Source organism: Nomascus leucogenys, chromosome 1a (genome assembly GCF_006542625.1).
Source record: "Nomascus leucogenys isolate Asia chromosome 1a, Asia_NLE_v1, whole genome shotgun sequence".
Lineage (NCBI taxonomy): Eukaryota > Metazoa > Chordata > Mammalia > Primates > Hylobatidae > Nomascus > Nomascus leucogenys.
In genome coordinates, this window is record NC_044381.1 from 85537196 (window position 1) to 85561756 (window position 24561).

The following is a 24561-nucleotide window of genomic DNA, read 5'->3' on the forward strand; positions in this document are numbered from 1 at the left end:
TAGATGCAGAAAAAAATTATTTTCTAGAATTCAAAGTTCCTTTATTACATAAACTCTTAGCAAAGTAAGAATAGGCAGGAACTTCCTTAACTTGATAAAGAACATATAACCAATACCTTTATAGACAACACACTCAATGGTAAAACTTCAGAAGAAAGATGATACCTACTATCACCCTTATTATTCAGTATCATTCTGGAAGTCCTACCAGTGCAATGAGAAAAAGAAATGAGGTATGAGAATTGAAAAGAAAACAGACAAACCTATCTTTCTTTAAAGATAATATGATTATTTACACAGAAAATCCATTGAATCCATTGTATAGGAAAATTATTATAATTAATAAGAGATTTCATTGAATTTGCTGAATACAACATCCATATACAAAAGCCAACAGCATTTTGTAGGCACTAGGTAAAACTAATTGGAAGGGAGACAGAGACTGAGATTGTAGCTGGAGGGGAATGTATCAAAGTAGGATTTTTAAAGATGGGAGATTCCTGAGCACTTTGTTTGCTGCTGAGAATAATCCAGTAGAGTGAAAGAAGTTGATTGTGCAGAAAATAGAGGTGGATGACTTAGGAATAAGTCCTGGAGACATCAAGAGAGGATGGGATGCAAAGCACAAGTAGAGGTGTTTGCCTTTAAGAGGAACAGAGCTACTTCTTCCATTGTAATGAGAAAGAAGACAATTCCTATGCCAGTAGTTGTACAGATGTCACAGTGGAGGGATGAGGGAGTTTCTGTCTGATTATTTCTGTTTTCTCAGTAAGACATGAATTGAGATCATCAGTTGAGAGGGGATGATCATTGGAGGTCTGAGGGGAGAAGAGATAGTGACCTCAGAAAAGTTAAAATAAACTTACTATGGAAAAAAATGTAGCCTTTCTGAGCAATGTTGAGTACTCATTTGAGGGCTGCAGTCATAGATTTAAAGTGTAATCAGTCAACTCAATGGAATTACTTTCTCCATTAATCTTAAATTGCCTCAGGACTGTTTCAGCCTAAGCCAATAGCTGGGTTTAACCAAATTTGAAGATTTTTCTAGGAGAGTTTGGCACGAGGAGAGAGGGGCAAAGGCATGTAAGGCAGTGTTTATGACAGTGGACCATGGAATTGATCATGGGTAAAGAGAAAACAAGGACATGCGAGGAGGTGATAAATAGAACAAAACAAAGCAAAACAAAACAAACAATAAAATCAGACAAGCAAGTGAGCTTAACTGATTGGAGGTCTTACTCAGGTCAGAAAATTATTAGAGTAGAAATACTACAGAAGGTTAGCTGGAAGGATGAAAACGGTGGTCAGCGTATAACAATTGAAATCTAGACTTGAAAGGTGGTGATGACAAGGCTAGGCTATGGCCATTTTAATGTAGCTGAAGAAAGTGGAAGAATAGATCATTGGAAGTGAGAAGGTCAGGAACTCAGAGACCAAGGATGTTAAAGTCACCAAGAACGATGACAAAAATAGGGGTGAAAGGAGGAGTTTTATGCTCAAGTGTTTAATAAATGAATAATAGGTTATTGATGACAGCAATTCAGTGGGAGAAGGGTTATATAATATGAAGGAATGAGCATCCAAATAGCTGTGGTTTTTAAAGGATAAAGGAGGAGAAAGGGTTTGGAAGTAGCAGTGGAAAGCAAGGAAGCCCATTTCCCTATCTACAGGTTCTGGGGTATGGGACAGTGAGATAAAAAACAACCACACTTTTGGGTGCTATGGGGAAAAACCACATCCTCAGGGCCAATCAGGTTTCAGTGAAGGCACGAAGATGAACAGAATGTTCAAAGAAGAAGATAAAGATTTAGAGGATTTCCAGAAAGCTGAGTGGAGTGGGTGGATATTGGGTCAGATATTAATAACAGTACCAACATACCTTATCATCTGTCCTCCCGCTCCCACCCCTACTAGATTGTAAATTCCACAAGGGTAGAGATCTTTGCCTATTTTGTTCATTGATCTGTCCCAAGGACTAAAACAGTGCCTGGAACATTGTGGATGCTCAATACATATTTGTTGATTGATCGATTAATAGTAGCTAATATTTACTGAGCACTAATGTGCCAAGGGTACTAGTAAGTGCTTTATATGTATTATTATTGTTATTATTACTCCCCCCATTTTATAGATGAGAACATTGAGGCACAGAAAGGTTAAGTAGCTTGCCTAAGTTCATGGGACTAGCAAGTGTAGAGCCAAAGTTCAAACACGCCCTAGCTCTGGTTTGGTTCTGGAGCCTCTGTATTCTTAAATTCCAAATTACCTCACCTTCCTGGTAAGTGGATGTACACAACAATCTCAAAGTAGAAGCCCAGGTAATGGTAAAAGACCAAGGAGGCTAGACCTCTAGTGGTGACTGAGGTTAAAAGTTAAACAATAAATATGAACACTGATTTCAAAAGTTAGTCTAAAAGCTAGCCTAGGGCATTTGCTGCCTCTAATGTCCTATACTCTCGTTCATCTCTTATTGTGATTGTGATCAAGGCACCTTCAACTATCAGTTCCCAGATCTTTTTATTTCCCACCCCCACCCCTCACCCCCCACATATTGCCCTTCTTCGTTATTTTTAGTTTCTGCATATTCCCATTCCGACACCTGGCAAACCTGCCACTCTTTTCCACTGACTTCTCTTAAGGGCAGTCAGGTGCATTGGGACCTAATTTCTAAGCATGTGATAGTGACACGTCGAGCTTACAGCAGGCCTTAGGATCACCAGGCTGACTCACTGTCATACAGATTCCAACTATAAAAATCATCTGGGAGCGCCCTCCGAAGTGCTAGCATTCTGCTGGCTGTTTTATGAACAGCTCATACTATGAAGTGGAAAAGTTAAGGAACATTCCAACATTTCAGGAAAACCAAGGAGAAAAATGAATAGGTGTAACTGGATGGAGGAAGCCTGGGATAGTACCACTATTTCTGTGTGAAGCCTCTCCTATCCCTCAGTGAGATACATGCTCACTAGGGTCAGGCACACGAAAGGTCTCTAGGAGCACTTGGTGATTTGGACCAGAGATCAGGACCCACAGTGCACTGGTACTGTTGTATGTGCTAAGGTTCTTTGGGTGCGTGCAACAGAAATACTTCTGGCTAACATAAGCCAGAGTTTCAAAGAAGGATATAGGGGCCCCACAGGATTGAGGGAAGGCTGAAGAACCAGTCTTAGAAATGGGTAAGAAGCAGGCAAATTCCAGAAACTAGGAAGCAGGAAACACAAGGCTCACAAGAGTCCCACAGGTCTGGTCAGGACACTTCACTTGGATGGGATGAAACTCCTGACATCTCCATTCTCTTTGTCCCTCTGTTCAAAATTCACCTTCCATTGAAGGGAGCATCTGATTGGCCCAACTTGGGTCAAAAACCTCCTGATTGCCAGCAATATCCACAGACTGTATCCTACTGGGAAAAGGTAATCCTCCAAAAGGAAGTTAGATTGTTATTAGGAAAGGGAGATGAGTGCTAGGCGCTCTGGCAGCCACCATTCCCAACCTCTCCCTGTATGTTTAAGAATATATAAAACATTTCGACTTGAGAAAGCTGATTGAATTTTTTTAGAAAAGAATATATAAAACTGTATTTCTTCTCCAGCTGTACTTTCAGAGCCCTACATTGGTCTAAATGGAAAGATATCTTTCAGTACCAGCCCAGTTATGCTTTTGCATGATTATCTCTATCAAACTCTTATTTCTTTGGAAGGAACTCTTAAATTTACTGTCACGTAAATGTTTCCTGGTAGCTCAAGTTATCCTTTGTAAAATTCTGTCTACCTCTACGGCTTGAAGTTAATTTTCCTTAAGTCTTTAAAAATAAGAGTTCAGTCTTGTTATTGATTTAGATCCTTGTGGAAATTTTTTAGTATTTCCTTACTCTTTTAAATAGTCTTTTTCCCCCTTTTGCTGCTTTTCCTATTGGTTTTCTTTCATTAAAAATTGAGACCCAGCCAGTCGCAGTGGCTCATGACTGTAATCCCAGCACTTTGGGAGGCCAAGGTGGAAGGATCCCTTAAGCCCAGGAGTTTAGGACCAGCCTGGAAACAGAGATGCTGTCTCTACAAAAAAAAATGAAAAAAATTAGCTGGGTGTGGTGGTGAGCATCTATAGTCCCTGCTACTCGGGAGGCTGAGGTGGGAGGATCACTTGAGCACGGGAGGTAGAAGCTGCAGTGAGCCATGCAGTGAGCCGTGACTGCACCACTGCACTCCAGCCTGGGTGACGGAGTGAGATCCTGTCTCAAAAAAAAAAAAAAGGCACCCAAAATTTTTAGAATGACTGTCACAATAATAGCACATGTCCCTAAATAGAGATCCTACCTTGACGTTGGTTAAAAAGGAACCATGGCCAGGCGCGGTGCCTCAGGCCTATAATCCCAGCACTTTGGGAGGCCGAGGCGGGCGGGTCCCAAGGCCAGAAGATCGAGACCATCCTGGCTAACACGGTGAAACCCCGTCTGTACTAAAAATACAAAAAAATTAGCCGGGCGTGGTGGCGGGCGCCTGTAGTCCCGGCTACTCGGGAGGCTGAGGCAAGAGAATGGCGTGAACCCGGGAGGCGGAGCTTGCAGTGAGCCGAGATTGCGCCACTGCACTCCAGCCTGGGCAACACAGAGAGACTCTGTCTACAAAAAAAAAAAAAAGGAGCCATGAATCACTGAAACAGGTTTTACTTTTGTTTTTGTTCTATTTACCTCAGCAATATCCTTTTAAGATCAGTGTGATAGGAGACCCATCCTAAGGGATTGTTGGAAAAGAGGAAAAACCCTTAGTGAAAAGTACTATCATTTTAGTTCTTCTAGATTTAGCCCATATCTTGAGATTAAAAAGACAATTAATGGGATATTTTGAGTGAGACCTTCACATATACGATCCCTTTGATAAAATTCGTGTCTGTGGCAGTTTTTTTTCTTAATCGGCCTTTTCATTTCTTTATTTATTAGTTTAAAATATTTTCATGTGTAATCTCATTTTAGTTTTCAAATGAATTGGTTAGAAGAGGTATTTTGTCCCCATTTTAATTATGTGGAAACTGGTTCATGAAAAGATGATGATTTACCCAAGGTCATGTAGCTAATTGGTCAAGAAACCAGGCTGAGCATCAAGATGTCTTCATTTCTGGGTGTTTATTTAAGTCAGCGATCTCAAACTGAGGCCAATAACACGCTTAGGTCTTGCTAGGAGGGGACCCTGACTTGGACCCCATACTTCAAAGAGCCTAACTCTGGCTCTTTCCAGTCCCATGGGCCAAAGAGCCAAGACACCTCACATTCTGGGTCCCAGGTTCCCAGAGTCCTATCAAATGTCACCAAATCCATTTGAGTCTGTCCTCCTAAGGGCAGTCTGCACCTTTGATGTGAGCAACATTAAGCCAGAGGGACAGCCAAGGGGAGGCTATTTGAGGAATCGGGGTAGACAGAGCTTGACTCCCACAGGTGTGCAGGCTGGAGCTGGGGTGAGAAGGGGAGGGCCGGGGGCCAGGAGCCAGCTCTTCTCTGCTGCCCCGTGTCTGTGTGCAACTCCAAGATGTCCCAGGACTCTGAATTCTCACACCTGGCTGCCAGGTCTTTAGGAAGGCATATTTTTTCATTGTAGGCAGACAATATATTTTGTTTAACAGTTAGTAAGCTTGATTTATACTTTTAAATATTTAGACGTATGATATGGGGGCCTCCATTTGTACTCTTGCTCCAGGCCCTGCAAATGTTAGGGGTGGGCTTGCAGAATGCCAACATTGTTTGGCTAGCACACCACTTTTTTTTTTTTTTTCTTTTTTAACATCTTGAATTCATTTCTAACATTAACAGTTGGGAGATTTTGTATAAGAATAGAGATTTCTGATTTCTCTTTTTTAAAATTACAGAAAATCATGGGCCTGCCTACTTGTATGGCAAAAAAAGAGCTGGGGCTGAGGAGGATCAGCCTGCCCTGGGTAGGGCTGGGCCAGTGTTTTCTAATTGGCCACAGTTCCCACCTGTTTCCCTTCTCTCATTTCGGTGACCTCTGATCTCTCTGGCCCCTGAGGGCATTTGAGTTTGTCACCCTTGATTTACATCCTTCTTTAGATATGTCCTTTCTATATAAAGCCACCATGCCATCACATTTAACACATTGTTTTTGCCTCTTTTCTACAACTTCCCTCAAAGAAAGTTTTCTTCCCCAGTAGCTAAGTGTAAATCCCTACATTTTAGTATGGATAAATGCCTATAATTTTGCCATCTTATTCCCTAACTTCTGAATCTTGGGAAATCATTAGAACAACAGCTAGGAACTTCAAGAGAGCAGTCTGTCTCCACAGGGATCCCCCCTTTCTCCCTGCCATGCGAACTGGAAACCCAGTGCAATGGATTTTCTCACTTTGACCCCAGTGAGGGAGGGAGATTTTTGATAACTGACAAAGAGCTTTTGTTCAGGTTTGTGACAGGATGGATCAGTCAGCCCCACCTCATGGCCCCATGCTTCTTCCAGGTTCATCTTCCCCTTCTGCCCCAGAAAAGCCCCCAGCCAGAGCCTCCTTGCCTCCAAGTCGCCAGCACTCCACCCCCTCCTCCGCCCGCCTCTCAGTCTGGAAAACAGCTTTGCACGTTAACCTCCAGGGGCATTCGCTGGGTTTCCAGAGGGGTCCCCAGCCCCACAGGCTGCCAAAATAGGCTCTTTACACTCCATAGATGGGAGAGAAAAATCTGCTTGTTCGGTTGCAACTGTCAAGCAAAGGACGTGCTGAGCTCAGATAGAAATAGCAGCAGGGTCAGGGCAGGGCAAGGCCCCAGCATTTCATTAGCTCGGCCCAGCTAAGGGTGATTGAATGCACACAGTGGCCCATGAATGGGGCCATGGAGGGCAGCCACACAGTGCAGCACAGAAAAATCATTCTTTGGCCGCTGTCAGCTGGCTGAATGGGACTTAATTATCGGGATAATGAGAACTGATTTTCATTGTTTTAATTTTGAGGAAGGGGTGAGAAAGGAGGGACTTTTCTTCCTCATCTGGGTGAAAGAATGCTAAACTGTGGCCTCTAACAGGCCCGTATCCTCCAGGCTGCTGTTGGCTCCTGTGTTTGCTGTTCTTTATCGGTGCTGTAAGAGAGTGTTAGGATGGTCATCTGTGTCAGTGTCTCCTTTAGGGCCTATAAACCTGGCAGGACGTGTCCTCAGAAGAGGATTTCTGTGCTGGCATCCACTGTGAGCAGCTGTACCAAAGCAATAGAGGGACAGAGAGAAGCCACTGGACAGAGCTGCCCATGCTCAGCCTCTTCCAAATGCCTCCAGGACATGAGGGAATCCTACCCTGCTCCTTTTTTTTTTTTTTTTTTTTTTTCTAAATACAGGATCTAGAGAATTCAAATGATCTGCTCGAGGCAAACATAGGATCGTCTGAGTTCCTTGCACCCTGTTCAAGGTTCAAGAGCCTAGGACTCTACTGCAGACCACACCACAACACTGTTGGATCATCAGACCTCTTCTAGAAATCCTTGACAATTGAGATAAACTCCACTTACATGAACCCTGAAAGTCATTACATATGACTTATTCAGCCCTCCCTTATTCAATTTGATTCACTTGCCACCTTCCGAAGATCTTACTCTTCATGTGGAAATGAGAGACTTATTTATTGCTCAGCTTGTTCCCTCATTTCTCTATGTAACATGTACTACTAGTGGGATCATCAAGCAGTAAGTATTTGCAAAACTGGGCTTAGCATGGTTCTAGGTGCTATGCAGATATATGACACCCCGCAACCCAAAGAAAGTCAGCTGGGGAGACCTGAAACAATTAGAGAAATACACAAGGGGACCCTAATTGAATGTGAATCTCTCTAGCCAACCAGAAGAAAGAGAGGGTGGGTTTAGGGGTAGTGAGGGACACTTTGTGAAGAAATGACAGCTTGTGAGGACTCCAAGGTTGAGTAGAATTTCAACAAAGAGCAAAAAATGTAATTGGATGGTGTGTTCAAGAGAAGGAAACAGACTTTATTGGAATAAAGGTTCCATGTAGGGAAGAAGGTTGAGTTAAGAGTAGGGCCAGAAGATGTGAAGTTTGGAAAGACAGGCAGGGCATGCTTTCTTCACCCACAACTATAATACATCTTTGGCCATAAAAAGTGGTTGTTATTGCTATCATTTGTTTTTATTTTCACTTTGCCCCTTCAAGTTCTTGAAAAAGATAGGCAGAAAAGAAGAGGGTATGCCCTCATTCATGGAGCACAGAGAAGGAAGCCCTCTGTGATGTTTCCAGATGTGTAGGTTCAGGCTCTAGACCAGTGCTGGTGCCTTCCTGGGACTGCCCAAGCCAATCCCCAGGGAGAGGCTGCAGATCCTTTCTCTGCTCAGCTCCGTTCAGGCTCCTCTTTTCTTGAAGATTTGACAGATACTGGTTTAGTTCTTCAAATCTGACAACTGAGTTCTTTGTGGCAAAGAATAGGTGGCTAAGGAGAACTGGCTGTAACAGGCTAATGGCCTACCTGGCCCCTTTCCAGCAGGAGAAATGCCGTAGTCCTTCCCAGAAGCCACATCTTATATGCACAGTCCTCACAGAGTGTGTCTGTGCGTCAGAATCAATTAATCATGCCTGTCAGGAGGGGCAATGGCCTATCTTGCTGAAACAGTGGAAGGAGCCCTCGTGATTGAAGACCCCTTTGCCTTGGAAACTCGTGCAGGTCAGAGGGGAAAGTTGAGTCTAGATGGCATGCGGTATTCCTTGAGTATGTTTTCTCATCCCTGAAATTTGCCCATGTCACCCAACTAACTGCTTGTAGCAAAGCTGTATTGTCAGTGCAATCCTTTGGGGCCTTGTTTGGGCCTGAAGGAGTCATTCATTTCTTAAAGAAGAAAGAGCTGGCAAAGTGGAATTTGTAGTAACAGCTGTTAGTATTTACAACTTTTGTTTCAAGATCTTCAGGCACTTAAAAATGGCTTTAAGTGGCCACTCTGCAAGAGTCTATCTTTTACATGGCAGCCTGTGAGATCTTTCTCAAAACAAGCCTCATCTCATCTCCTCTTTTATTGAGATCCCCATTGGTCCTCTATTTTGTATAGAAGTGGTTCCCAAACTTTTTTGATTTAACACCCTATCAGTAAACAATTTTGAATAGGTACTCCCAATATACATATATTTCTTTTCATATTATACACATGTATTACTTTCCTATTATGTACATTATAAAACATACACAAAATTAACTTTTTTAAAGGCTGAGATAAAGATGAAGTAAGCAATAGCTTAAAATGTCTTGTCAATTATGATGGCTTCATACTGTCATTAGCTAATATCTCAAAGCACAATAAATATGTCAGGGCAGTTCCATCACAAATGATAGTTCATTTATATCATTTGAATGATATAAAGCCTTTTATCTAATAGTTTTCATGGAAATTTCTAATTGTTTTGGCTTGACTTCTTGTTACATGCAAATATTTGGTCATTGTCTTCACTTTGTAATATGGCTGAAGAAAACTTGTTCTAAGGGCAGTGTCAATGCTATTATTCTTATTATTTGCTTGTGCTTATACTACTAATATTATCTTTGATCCATTGTTTCCATGTGGGAATATTTTAATCTACTTGTCCATTTTGTGTGTGTTAGGTTAAATTTGATAATATCCATAATCCAATGAGTCAGGAATGTGCAAGCTGTAGTGATTCATATGTCATTGAAAGCCCCAGGGGAGTGAGGACTGAGGACACCATTTGCCCCCTCTGCAATGTGCAGGTCCTAATCTTGCCACAGGATATCTCATGAACAATTCATGACACATAACAATGGATGTGAGGAGCCCACTGTCAATATTTATATCAAATATTATAAGGCCATGTTTTTTATTTCCTAGAAAAAAATAAGTTCAAATTCTAGTACTTTCTGACTACTAAATTCTAATGGATCATCTTGTGTATCTCTGGGGCATGCATCCTATTTGGAGACCAAAGGTCTACAGGATGGATTTCAAACCCATTAGCCTTGACTTACAGGGTCCTTCTCTGTCCAAACTCAGCCCATCTTTCCAGCCTCATCTCCCGTTGTTCCCTGTCTTATACCAAGAAGACATCCCATTGCTTTTTAAACATGAAATATTCTTTAATAACTCCATTTTGTGCTTACTCTTCCAGCCAACTGGAATGCCTTTCTCCCATTCTCTAACCCAAGTTAAATCTTCGTAAGATTTCTGATTCCCTTAGAGCAGAGGTCAGCAACCTTTCTGTAAAAGGCCAGTGGTAAATATTTGAAGCTTTGCAAGCCATATTATCTCTGCCAACTACTCAATTTTATCATTGTAGTGCAAAAACAGCCATAGGCAATATGTAAACAAATAAGCATGGTTGTGTTCTAAAAAAATTTCTTTACAAAAATAGGCAGTGGGCTGGATTTGGCCCTTGGGCTGTAGTTTGCCAACCCCTGCCTTAGAGAAACTGTCACTCTTCTACTACTGCCATCCTAGCTTTTTCTCCATGATTATGTTTACAGGCACATTTTGCCAAAATACTAAATTCTTTGAAGTCAAACACTTTTATTCCTATTCCCTAAAAGCTAGAAATCTGGGACTAGAAATGATTCAATAAAGACATATTATTGAATATCAAGAATTATCATTGTGTTCCTGGTGGAAAAAAATGGAGAAAAATTCTTCGGTTAGGTACAAGATTGAATGGCTTACTTCTAAGATTTATCTAAAATAAAAGATTATATAAAGATACAAGTTAATGAGATGGAAGGATTTGTCTTGAGTTGGAACTAGGTCTTCTAAAAGGGCAGTCAGTGTCCTGCTCATCTGATCACCCATGTTCATATTCCTGCCACGTTGTTTTGGCCCACAGCTTCTATGAGACCTAGAGAATCACTTCCTTCTCAACCACACAGCCACCGCTGGGGCCAACCGCTCCCTACATTTGTATAATGCTCTATGGTTTTCAAAGCAAGTAGCACAATTCCTATTTTGTAGATAAGGCAATTGAGGCATATTAAATGACTTGCCCTATGAACGATATAAGTGGGACTTCTGATTCCTAATCTAGGACTCTTTTTGGTACACCAGACAGCCTCTCAGGTAATTAGAACAAAAAAATGACATATTGCAAAATTAAGTCAAAGAATAAATTAACCCCATTTGAAAGTCCAAGGAGACCCTCAGACAAATGTGTATCAGAATTTCAATGGTATTTGGTGGAATTGGCCTAATGGAAGTGTGGACACCCTGCCAACTTTGCATAAGGTACATAAATCTCAAAATCAATTTAACTAACTTTCATTTATCTTGGAAACACAAAAATTTAGACTAGAACTTGGCAGGAATAAAGAGATTTACACCAAGCCTGCATCCCCACTACTCTTGCAAACTGTTTCATGAACCCCAGTGTTGAAGACCTCACTGTTTTGTTTGACTGTGAAGGCCGCCTACGCATACTTGCTGCTGGAGGAAGGTTAATACTGACTCAGAAGCAAGAGGACCACTGACTGAATCACCACCACTTGCTACAGTCCTCTGCTGTGTATTCCTTGGAAATCTCTTGCCTCAGCTTGGGCTTAACCAAACCCACTTAGAAGGAGAGAACAATTTTACAGCCCCGCATGGAGTGACTCCAAGCCAATTGTATCTGTTTCCAAGTGATCTGACGCAGCAAGCAGATTGTATTTCCTTTGGAGGCTTGGCTGAGAATTGTTGGGTTGGCGACACTGAACCAGAGTAAATAAAATAAGACTGTCAAGAAAAATCTGAAATGGCCCCTAAAGAGATAGGACTAATGAAATGCTCAGGTCAGGGGTGGGGTGCTTTCTGGGCAGACTGAAAAAAGAAAGGAGGACTAGGTGACCATGTGTGAAATTCAAGAGTCAACAATGATCTAGGTAAGCCAGGCAGATTGGCACATGCCCAGTACTTTTCTGAGAGCAGGCATCAAGCCTAAAAAAATGCACAAAATCTACCTCTTATTTTTATTCTTACCTTTAATCAGATTTTTTATTGAAGTTTTTTCATGATTGGTTACCTATCCACCTTCCCCCCATCCTGCCAAAGAAGGCAGGGACTCCGAATGCATTTGCCAAAAACCAACAGACCCCTGTGTTCAATTATTGTGGGCTTAGGGAATAGTGATTAAGAAGTTCCAGGGACGGGATGTGGGAGCAGCAAAGGAGTTAGGTTTCACTTAAGGTCCTTGGGAATAAATAAATATTCTGTCACTAGGATGAATGGGGTTGGTTCTTCACAGATCACGTAAAGGGACAAGCTTAGCCCTAGAACCAACTCATGATCCAGATGAGTTTCTGTTCAGATGGATAAGGGCATATCTTTGAGCACCAGATTCCATGGGCACATATCTGGTTCATTATTCTTTGCTTTGCTTGTGCAAAATTATTTTCAAAGGCAAAGACACAGGGACAAATTTGGGCTCTTTGAGGCTGTTCCTTGAGCAAAGAGGTGTATGCCTCTGGCTGCCCACTTGGCAGTGGTTATCTTCATGCTTCTTTTTTCCACCCAAATATTATGGCCACTGGAGTATTTGTAGGAAACAGTCTAAAAAAAGACAACACTCACTTCCCCTTGCTTCAGGCTCTTCACAGTCAACTCCACTGGCATGTTTCAGGCACCTGCTGTGTGCCAGGCATTTTTTTTCAGAATGGAACAATATTGCCCTTGTCCTTAATGCCTTAACTGTCTAGCAGGAAAGACATTATTATGAGTACCTGGGGCAGAAACAGTGTGAGAAACATTTTGGAGACCCAAAGGAAGGGGCCATTGTAAAGAAGTTTCACCAGAGTAGAGGTAAGAAAGGGGAGAGGGCAGGCCTATAGACACATACCCATCATTCTCTTGTCCACACATTGATTTCCCTAAATATTCATTATCTGCTTGTTATTTGCCAAGAGTGAAGGGCTTGGGATTCACAGATGAATAGGGCATGGAACACAGAGTAGGGGGTTGGGCAGAAGAAGGTAGTGGTGGGAGAGGGAGTTGAAAAATAGATTGGGCCGCATTAGTAAGACTTTTGCTTGCCAAGTTGAGTCTGAACTTTGTTCTGTAGGTAATGAGGAGCCTCTGAAGGCCTTTCTACAAGGGGTGGCACAGATACCCGCCCCACCCCATTGTTTCCTACCCTGCAACTTAGAAGTATTTTATTAATGTATCTGTTTTTTAGCTTGTTTCTTGTTTGATTCCCTAACTGGGATGTGAGTTCCACGAGGACAGGGACCCTACTGTATCCACCACTGTATTCCCAGTTCTGGGCACAAAGTCTGGCACACAGTGGGTCACCAGCAAATATTTTACTTACTTAGTAATCAGATCTGTGTTTAGACAGTTGTCTCCAGTTGATACCGTGGAGGGAGATCCAAGATTGGGAGATCCTGGAGGAAGGACTGGTAGCAGCAGAGAGGTGCTGAGAGCCTAATCCGGGGCTATGATGGCACAGACGGGAAGGGGAGAGATTTAGAGGACTCATCAGAATTAACATTGTCAGGCCTTGGTGAGGGAGAGGGAGGGTCCAGAGGTTTCCATGTGGATGTCTGAGTAGCTGGTGATATCGTTGACTGAGAGAGAGGAGACAGAGTAGGAACCTTCAGGTAAAGAGGAGCTTGTCATGGGAAGCGAGGGAGCATAGATAGTGAGATCAGTCTTGGACATGTGTGATTTGAGACAACCATAGAATGTTCAACTAGAGATGTCCAGTAGACAGTTGGAAATATATGTGGGCAATTCTGGAAGATGGCTGAGCTGAGGTCACAGGCTTTTGGTGATAAACGAAGCCAACGAAGAGTAAAGTCACTCAAGGAGAGCAGACAGAGCTGGAAGAAAAAATAGAAGCCCCAAAACTGGAGGAATACCACTGGAGGGTGGGAAAGGGGAGCCGGGGGGGAGGAGACAGAGGTGTGCTCTGAGAGGTGAGAGGAGAAGAGAAGAGGACTTCTGGCTACTATGGGATAGCATGGGCCCTACCTAGGACAGGACAGAGGTCAGTGGGAATGGGAGCTGTTATCTCGGGCGACCAGCTCCACTCAGTTCTTACCATGTTAATGTTAATGGCAAACTCTTGGCAATTCTGGGCAAGTGAGAAGAGCAGAAACACCTCTGTGCAGTTTATCAGGACTTTCTCCTTCTAGCACACCCTGAGGGTGAGGCCAGAATTAGTCATGTGCTGAATGGTCTGCCTATTTCATGATGTCCTCAGCTTGGAAACATTTTTTTTGTGCAACTCCAACTCAAGCACCAGCAAATCCAGCCTCTCCTCACCTCCTATTACAAATGGCTGTCATGGACTAGATCGGTGCCTAACAAACAGCCCACACTTTGGGATCTGGGTTCAGGTTCCGGCAGGATTAGTGCAGGTGGCTTCTGGCTCTAAATCTCTCAGAGGAGACGTCTTCTTCTGGGGGCTGGTTCACACATGAGTGCTGATCATGACCTTGTGTTGGGATTAACCTCCTTTCTCAGCATCTCCTGCTACATTCCATCTGTTTCTAAAGACACCTCATTCTGCCTTCCTTCCGGCCACCCACTGTTACCTTTCACTTCCTGTCGGCTCGTACAGGCCAGTGACTTTACTCAAGTCACTGAACATTTTGGGGAAATGAAATGAAAACATAAAGAGAAGCCCAGTCCACAAAACTCCAGAGCTCAAAATGGAGATGCTCTGGCTGAAGGAAGGAGTGTTGGGGTCCAGGAGCCCCGCTCACTCCTCAGCACCCGGGAGCATCACGGAATCTATGGTGAACCTCCGGGGCAGGAGACACAGCACTGGCCTTAGAGTCCACAAGCCCGTGTTCCTTGGCCCTGTCTCTTTCCCTCTCTCTGTTGTCTATAGCTCCCTCCTGGCTCTGAAACTCTGAGTACAAGTGAGGAGGTCGTGAGTCACCAAGCCTCTTTTCCTGGGCGTTTTTCCTTCTGGGGAGAGAACAGCCAGGCTTGGACAAAAAGTGTTGGGACACCCTGAAGCAGAACACACTCCCTGTCATTCCTGGCCTCAGTCTCCTCCAGAACGAAAGCACCCAGACCTGCAGGCCTTTTTTTAGGAATGAAGTCACTGGTCTGTGTAGGCTGACAGAGCGTCCTTGGAAAAGGCTGCTTGGGAAGGAAACTCACAAGGCATGGGTGTCCCCACTGGAAGAATCCAGAGCAAAACCCTGCTGGAAATCCCCCACCCCACATACACACAAGGAAACTCCATGGAAGGCATCCTGTCTTGGAGGCCTCAGTGGGTTCCTCCTGGAGAGTTTAAGGGGAGGGAGGCAGAGGAGGAAGGAGAGAAACCTAAAGTCAGCAGCATATTCTCATGTTCTCTCTCTGTTGCCTCCTCTCTCTCTTTTTCTAAGAAGGCTGAGATACCAAGGCTTCCTCACCCGCCACCCCTTCCTCTACTTCCCCTTAGTGCTGGGTGAGTTCATCCATCAGGACGCCTGCCTGGGACTGTCCTCACTCTCCCGCTGTGGCTCACTCGCCCCCAGGGCCCAGCCCAGCCCAGCCCAGCCCAGCCCAGCCCTGCCCAGCCCAGCCGGCTGCATGCTTCTACCCAGGCTCCTACTCAGGCTCGTGCGTCACCGCTATTCATCTTGTTTAGTGCTTGGCTTGGCTGCAGATGCTGTAAATATGGTAATTTTAGACTCCCTGATTGGAAAGGATTGCAGAGCGAGTTGTGGGGGAGGAGGGCAGTTTGATTTACTCCGCAGGAGCTGGTTCCGAGATGGCTCTCCACCCTCTGTGCACGCCTCTTCTCCAAGCTGTGCCCCATCGGGCCCCACTGTTAGTGTTGAGTCCTGACTTCTTGGGGTCTTGGGAGAAATGAGAGGGACAGAGTGGATGTCTCTGAGTTCTGGGCCTGAAGAATTGCTGGTTAGCACAGAGCAGCACATGCAAGGAGGCCGGAAGTGTAGTCAGTGATGTGCAGGGTGGGGGTCCTGACACTGCTAAGACAATGCCCAAGGCTGATGACCCAGGATTATCCCCCCACCCAGGGCACACTGGGGATGAAGCGGGGGCTGCCTGAGGCCTCTGACCCCTTCTGAGCTCTCTCCCTTTTCTGTTCTCCTTTCTTTCCTGACCTCTCTCCATGGGGGGCCATCAGTCCCCAGGGCCTTCTGCCAGGCACTCACGGGGTTGTCAGCAAATCCCTCCTCCCACCCCTTTGTTGCATAAAGACCTAATTTGCATTTGATTACAGGACCCCTGAGTGGGTAGGGGTGTATTCAGATCCCCAGGGAGTGACTGTGAGGCTGGCATTTCAGGCCCTGGGAGTCAGAGTGGGAGCTGAGGGTTTTGAGCCCCAGGAGTAGGTCAGGTTCTTCAAAAGCCACCAGATAGTCTCCCAGCTGTCTGTCTTATCTCTTCAGGGCAACCCTAACTCCAAGGCTGGTGACTGAGTCAGACTTGGAACATCCCCATTTTTGAGCCACAGTGTAGTCACAGAATGTTCCAGGGGGAGGGATGGGGGGAGAAAAGAAGGGCACAACTCACGTTTCTTTGAGCCCCAAACTTCATTTGACCAATGAGGATGGCTTGCACCAAATCATCGGTGCACCTCACCACAAGAGTGTTAGCTCTTATCTGGTGCTTCATCCATGCCCTGGACACATCTTTATAGAAAGATCCAGACGAAGGGAAAAAGAAGTCTGATAGGTATTTCTTTCTAAGTCCTGCGGAAAGCTACAGCGGAATCCTGCCACTCTCTCTGCTGACTGATGGTGAGCTTATGTTTGGTGACAGGAAACTTGCCATCTACAAGGCAGCCTCTTAAAACTTCGGTCAGCGCTGACCGTTGTCTAATAATTCTTCATTGCTGCAAGTTTTCCAGCTGTTCCCCCACATCTGTTTTAGTGGTGGTGGAGGATTGGGGGACTCAGAAGGAGGGCGTAGATTGTCCTGCTACAGAAAAAGAACTAGCAGGACTCCTCTGAGGGAGCAACATGGAGACACTTTCTCACCCCTCTGCAGGCAGGCTCTGCCCCCTTTCACTCACTGGAGTGCTCACTTCCTGTGCACACGCTGCGCCGTGCTCCCTCCTGGCCCATGAGGTGCCAGTCACCACACACTTGGATTTGTTTACTTTTCCTCCTGGAAATGTGGACATCGGGGCATTATACTCACTTTTCAAAGCAAAGGATTCTTTCCTGGAGGAGTTAATAGTCCTCAGGTGTAAGTACGCCTCCAGTGGTTGTATAGCAGTTGTCTGTTGGGGGACCTTAAGTGATTATTCATGGAATCTTTCATGCTAAAGATGCATTGCAGCGAAACGTCATTGGTTTGGACCAAATCCGGTTATGGTCTGAAGAACCTCAGGTATGGGACATCCCCAGCAAAGCAGTCTTATTACTCTTTATCCTGCAGAGTCACAGCTTACAGAATCTTCCCTAGGAGAGGTGTGCATGGTGTACTTTTAAAAATAGATGCTCCTCTAGTGTAAACAGCATTTTGCCTGTTGGAATGTAAATGAATGTTGTTGGAGTGCTCAGAGACAGTTTGTTCTTTTAGTGGATTAGCAATTTCCCCTGCAAATGTTGTTTCATGGTATTTGCTAAGCACATCCTTCCTTCATATGCAATATGGAATTCCATATCAGCCAGCCTAGATGGGAGAAAACTCTGGAAGTTCTGCTGTACCCAGTCCATCAATAACCCTAGCAGTGATCTGTGTTCTAGAAAGGCAGGGGTAGGGGATGAGTCCAGGTTTTCTAAAGACATTGGGAAATAACAGCAAATTTGCCAGAGAAGGAGTTGCTTCCAAAAATTTAAAAAATAGTTAAAGAGAGTCATTTATAACCATGAGGAGTAATCGACAGAGAAAACAAACAGGCCGGTGAATGAACATCCTAGCAGAGGGTGGAGAAAGCAAGCCAGAATAGTGTGGAGGGGGTACACAAGTTTCAAATTATCTTCCTATATAAAATTCCCATGATCCCCCAGGCAGTCAGTTTTAACTGCATACTCCAGCACTCCCAAATTCCATTCTTCCGGAGACCTGGCAAAGCACCTCCTCAGCACTCCCTACCCAGTCCCAGGCCTCAGGCGTGCTCTCCCCACACGGCTACTGTCCCCATCTCCACTTCCACATCATCCTTGGATCCTAGATCACTGTCCCTACAGCTCACTTCCTTGTTTCCACTCCCTGTCCACACATTCAATATCCATGCTCTGGCCTGGCAGTCAGCAGCCCCATGACCTGGCTCCAGGGCCCCTTCAGCCCCAAGTCGCGTCCCTCGCAGGTTTGATGCCCAAGCAGCAGATTTCTTCCCGACAGAGGCCTCAGAGAGTGCCTGGCTGTGATAAGCACGTGTTACTGTGATTTTGTCATCTGTCTCCTTGCTTTTGCTTAGGCTGTTCCCCTGCCTTCCTCTCTGCCTGGCAGGATTCCCCCCTTCCCAAGAAGTGCCTGCCTCTGGTCTCCAGTAAGTGTCTGACGTCAGTCATATTCTTAAATCTGACCAGCTCACAGTATTTACATCCAGGATTTCTCTCTTTTTCTAGAATGAAAACACCTCCAGGTCAAGGGCTTTCTCTCACACTTATTTACAACACCTCAGCACCTAGCACAGAGTGCTGTACACAGTAGATGCTTATTTTAGACTGTGATATCCTTAATAATAATAATAGCTCTGCTTTAGTAATCATTTTCCATGTGCAGGCACTGGGGGTCTCTCCCCAGATGCATCTTCAGCACAAACCAAAGAGTGTTACCGTCAGTTCCATTTTATGGAACTTGCCAAGAGCGTAGGTAATAAATGACACAGCTGCGATTTGAACCCTTATTTGTCCCCTCTAGGACTTGCATTTGAACTCATAAGGGTGCTGTTCTATTACTCTCATGAAGACAGGGACCATGTCTTTACCTAAGGCAGGGTTGCAAGTGGAGACTGAAGGCCAAATCTGGCCCATAGATATGTTTTGTTTGGCCCATTCTGTGTGTGTTTGTTTCTTTAATCAGGAAATTTTACATCCACATCTAGATTTCTGGCTTTGCTGGAAAGCCCGGGAGATACAGTAACCCTGGATTTAAGCGTAGTGATGCTGTCCAGTGGTCGAAACAGCTGTCCCGACTTCACCACAGCCTCTGCTTGCCTGGACTCGGGGTAGGGGAGCATTAGAGTTTGCATCTTCCGCACTGTACTGTCTGGTTCCGTGTTTCACCTCCCAGGCATTGGGATTGGGGTGGGTCCATTCTTGGTTATATAGGACTGCCCCATATATTGCAGGCTGTGTAGCAACCCTGGCCCTCACCCGCTAAATCAACAGCACCTTTCCTTCAGTCATGTCGACAATCAAAAACTCCCCCAAACATTTGTAAAGCCCCTAGTGAGGGATGCTGCCCTATTCCCTTTTGAGACACAATGGCACATAACCCCTTGTCTCACCAGTGCTGGCACACAGTAGGGCCTCCATTAAATAGATTTAAAAGACCTAAAATGCAACATCCATTACCAAATAGTTCCCATGTTAAAAATTCCCATGAAAGGAGAAGCAGAAAAATGCAATAATCATAGTACTTTTTAAAAAATAAATTATCTGGAGCAAATTTAGTGCATTCCCTTAAACACCTGTCCCATGATGGAAAAAAAAAAGTTAGTAATAACACATTTCTATGGAGGCATTTCCATTCTCTACGCCTCAGTTCCCACTGTAATGTTAATTGGTTATGGTTTTCTTTGCTTCTAGTCCTTACATGTGCAGCTGTCAACCAGGCACCACCCCAGGAAACGCTGCATTTAAAGGGATAAGTAAGAGGAACTGAATCACGTGCAGCTTTTCTAAGGAGAAATGGTATTGTTAATATTTTTGCTTGTTGTTCTAATTATAAAAATACTATGTGCTTATAGTAGAAATTTCAGAGTAAAGTACTAAGTAAAAATCCCTTATACTCTCATCATCAGAAGATAATCACTGTTTCTATTTTTGTATATTTCCTTCCAGCCTTTTTTCCCCTATCGCACATATTTGTGTTTGTCGTCACTGATTTCATTTTGCTTCTAAGAAAATTGGGATTATACTATTGATAAAGCCCTCCTTGCCACTGCATGCCTATACCATGATCAGTTTAGCCAGTCCCCTTTCATTGAACATATGGTAGCTTCCCAGTTTATGCTGTAATCAACAGGACAGCAATCACCTTCTTTATTCATAAATCTTTTGAGATCACTTGGACTATTTCTATAGAAAGAGGAACATGGTAAGCAGTGTAAAAAGAAACCATCCTCTCCACAAGAGAGATATTATTGGCTCTGGCCCTAGAAGAAATGGGCAGAGCCAAGGGTAGACTGAGGTCTGGTTAAGGAATTTCCAGGCAGGAAGAAGTTCATGTTGTTGAGCTGGCTCCTCTAGTGCAGCTGAAGACAAGCCATCTGCTGTGAGCAAAGGGAGGCGAGGCAGGGCTGGGGACTTGGGGAGGGTGGAGTCGGTTTGGAGCTTCCAGCGCAGGAAGCAAACAAGGGCTTAACCAAAGGATGAAAATTGTTTGGCAGCATTGAGCGCCTAGGTCACACTGTATGATTTAGGAATAGAGGCCATTAGCACAGACATGCAGCTCTCTCCAGTGAGGCAGAGAGACAAAAGCAGAGGTGGGGTGGGCGGCGGGGGACGGGGAGGGTGAGGATAGTAGGATCATCTCAGGTTTGGGAAATGGCCTGACAGATCCAGCCAAAGGTCAGAAGGGCTGGTGAGAGCCTCATGAAATCTTTTCCCACCCAAAATAATAAGATTACTATAACACATAAATAAAAATCGTCTCTGCAACCTAGCAAACAGAGCTAAGAAATGAGCTTTGTCTACTAAAATGGCTTTACAGACCCAACATGAGTTGGACATAGACCCTGAGTTACTTTTATGGTATAATAATAACAACAATGAACACTTTCTACAGCAGATCACAGTTACAGAGTGCTTTATACAATACATGAGTCCAATCTCATAGGGTATTACTAAGTGGGTCCCCCATTTTCAAAGGAGAAAACTGAGGCTTAGAAAGGGTGATGATATGTGTAAGTGTAAATAGGTAGTTGACTGTAGAGTCAGGCTTCAGACCAGCTCTAAGGACAGATTTGTGATAATCTATTAATGTGACCGTCTCTTCTGTCCTTGCAAGATGACTTTTGTTAGAAAACAAAAGTCTCAAAACAAAAGTCACACCTATGACCTTGACCTCCTAAGCAAGACAATTAACCAAGCAAGCTAACAGGAAAAGCCAGTTCTTCCTAAGTGTAGAGTGGTCTCAGTGTCCTACCTACCAGGCTGGTCTCCTTGCTGTTCTCTGAACAGACCTCACACAGTCCTCCTGCCAGAGGTTTCCCTTGGTGAGTGGTTTCTACACCTGGACTCCTCTCCCCCACGTGCCGACACAGCTGATTCTCTAACCTCTCCAAGTCTTTGCTTCAATGTCACCTTCCCAGTGGTGCCTTCCCTGACTCCTCTACCTTAATGGCACCCCCCGCCCCACTGCCAACTCCCTGCACCAGCACTTCTTGTCTTCCTTTCCTGCTCTGTATTTTCTTCCATAGCATTTATCACCTTCTAATATATTAGTATTTCATTCATTTTCTTGTTTCTTTTTGTTTTCTCCACCATAATGTCAGTGTGATAGTGCAGAATTTTTGTCTGTTTTGTTCCCTACTGTTTCCCCATGCCTAGAAGATGTCCAGAATATAGTAGGTACTTAAAAAGTAATTGTTGAATGAATAGCAGCCGAGGTATTAGGAAAAATTATAAAGTTTTTTTTTTTTTTTGAGACTGAGTCTCACTCCGTTGCCCAGGCTGGAGTGCAGTGGCATAATCTCGGCTCGCTGCAACCTCCACCTCCAGGGTTCAAGTGAGTCTCCTGCCTCAGCTCCCTGAGTAGCTAGAACTATAGGCACCTGCCACCACACCCGACTATTTTTATATTTTTAGTAGAGACAAAGTTTCACTATGTTGGCCAGGCTAGTCTCCAACTCCTGACCTCGTGATCCGCCCGCCTCAGCCTCCCAAAGTGCTGGGATTACAGGCATGAGCTACCGTGCCCGGCCAAAAAGTATTCTTAAGAAGAACACTAGCACAGTGACTCACTCATAACAGGACATCCGTATGTGCTGGTTCCTTCTCTCTTACCCCTTGTTCTGTGTTAAATGTTATGTGCTCAGCACATCCATCTTTGGAATTAAAGTATTTCTGGGAAAGATAACACGTTAAGCCTTAACATCCAGTCCATGAAGCTGATATCACAGGGGGAAAAAAACCCACACTGGCTCTTAAGGAAGTGGGTGAGTTGTACATGAGACGAGCCAGGGTGTCCCTGTCTGTCTAATGGGGTGGGATCTTGGGGGGTATTTCCAGTGCTGTCTATGATTCCACCCGGCTGTGAATCAGGGTGGGCAGAAACTGGAAACAGGCATGACGGACCCAGGTGGATCACAGTCTCCCCTCTTCCACCTGCTGGCGTTCCTGCCTCTGGGGACAGCAGGGCAGGTGAATCCTGGGCTCTTTGCTCACTAACAGCCATGGGGTTGCAAAGGATCCCTTCTCTTCAACCGGGGCACTGCTGAGTTACTTACTCACCCATCCCAACATTCATTTCTTCAGTAGAAACGTATTAGATGTCCCCAGTGTGCTCAGTGCTGAGCTGAATAAAACAGACACGACCCTGATTGACAGCTGGGTGAAATCATAGACAGCACTGGAAATACCCTCCGAGACCATGCATCCCACCCCCACACCATTAGACGCACAGGGAGACCCTGGCTTATTCTGTGTACAACTCACTCACTTCCTTGAGAGCCAGTACGGGTGTTTTCCCCTGTGATATCTGCTTCATGGACTGGATGTTAAGGCTCAATGTGTGCTATCTTTTCTGAAAAGAATTCTAAAGGTGGATGTGCTGAGCACAAAACATTTGACATAGAAGAAGGGAAGAGAGGAAGGGAATCGGCACAGTGAGTTCCTATTATGAGCCAAGTCACTGTACTAGTGTTCTTAAGAATACTTTTTTATTTCTTCCAATACCTCAGCTGCTATTCACTCAATGGTTACTTTTTTAAGTACCTACTATATTCTGGACATCTTCTAGGCATGGGGAAACAGCAGGGAACAACACATGGCCCCACAGTCAGGCAAGGGGGACAGACCTCAAACGTGAAAACCCACCCAGACCAGAGCCATCCTTGGGCACCCTGATGCCTGTCGGACTTTCCTATCCTACTTTGAGACTCTCTTCCTTCCTAGGGCCTTGCTCAGGCCCCTCCCTGGAACCAACAGCCTCCAGCTGCTCTCCTTGTCTGAAGCCTCCTCGGCATGCCCGTCCTCCCTGCAGATCGCTCCCAGATGGCTCCTAAAGCCATCAGGTGAAGTTCAGCCCAGGCTACCCAGGAGACGAATGAGGGGGCCCCTGGGGGATAGGGAGAGAGCGGCCTGAGAAGAGGAGGTGGCTGGAAAGAGAAAGGGAGGAAGAACAAGACTGAGGAGTCTTTTAAGAGTGTGAAACCTGAGGAGCAAATGTCCCAGAAGGTTTGAGGAAAGGTTCACTGGGAAATGCACTGCAGGCAACCCTGCGTGGCCTCTCAGGAAACCCTACCATGGAGATCACATTAGGCCTGAAAGTGTTTGCAGTTACATATGTTTCTTTGAATGCAAGACCAAGTGGAGGCCATCTTCCAGGGAGGGCTGGTCACGCCAACTGCAAGCACAATTTTAATCTGTCATCCACAAAGCATCCCAGAGGATGGTGCCTGCATACCCTTCCTGCCTTGTTTCCTACCACCCCACCCCACCTTCTCCACACACCCTGAATAAGCCTCCTCACACCCCATTCCATGGCGTCCTCAGGAGTCCCCGGCATTGGGGCACTGCCATTTCTCCTTCCTGCGTTCCCCAGCCCTACCTAGACTTCAAGCCTCAGCTCAGAGCCTTCACCTCTTCTAAGAAGCTTTGGCTGGCCACCTGGAAGCATCTTCTGCTCCTTTCTAAACTTTGAGGAGAACACTTTTTATAAACTCCCTTGTATGGGGTCATTATTTTATGTACATGGGTTAGCTGTTGCACCAACTACAGGTGAATCTCCACTCACAATAAGGTTAAGTTCCAATAAACCCATCGCAAGTTGAAAATATTGTGAGTGGAAAATGCATTTAATTCACCCAACCTACCAAACCTCTGTAGCTTAGCCTCGCCTACTGTACACGTGCTCAGAGCACTTACATTAACCTACAGTGGGCAAAATCATCTCACACAAAGCCTACTTTATAATAAAGGAGTGAATATCTCATGTTTATTGAATACTGTACATTGTGTTAAAATTGGAAGTTTCACACCATCATGAAGTCAAGAAATCATTTAATTGAATCATTATAAGTCTAGGACTGTCTGTAGATGTAAATTTGTTAACAGTTAGGACTCAAGAGTAGAATTCCTTTAATCCACGTAGACTTACAATGATGCTGTGCATATGGAACCCCTAAATCATTGCTGACTGAGTAGATTTCCCAGGGCAAGCAGCCCAAGAAGTTACTCCTAGAAGGGGCTGGTAGGGGAAACAGCCAACATCCCACATGCTTGCCCACTTTAGGTCTGGTCCCTAGAAACAAACTCCAGTGGCCTTGAAAATTTAATATTGCTGTCAGAAGGGCCTCCCCTTCAAAGG

General features: G+C 44.7%; 1 protein-coding gene across 4 annotated transcripts in view; it reads left to right on the top strand.

Moving 5' to 3' along the window:
• Window positions 1-24561, top strand: part of RAD51B (RAD51 paralog B) — a 915086-nt gene that overhangs the window by 715748 nt on the left and 174777 nt on the right. The window contains exon 11 of one of the 4 annotated variants that reach the window (XM_030812475.1): window positions 7321-9499. The exons of the other annotated variants lie outside the window; for them this stretch is intronic. Coding sequence (XP_030668335.1) covers window positions 7321-7340 — 20 coding nt within the window. The 3' untranslated portion in view covers window positions 7341-9499. Of the gene's footprint in view, window positions 1-7320; window positions 9500-24561 lie in introns of those variants that run through there. 4 annotated transcript variants of the gene reach the window in all.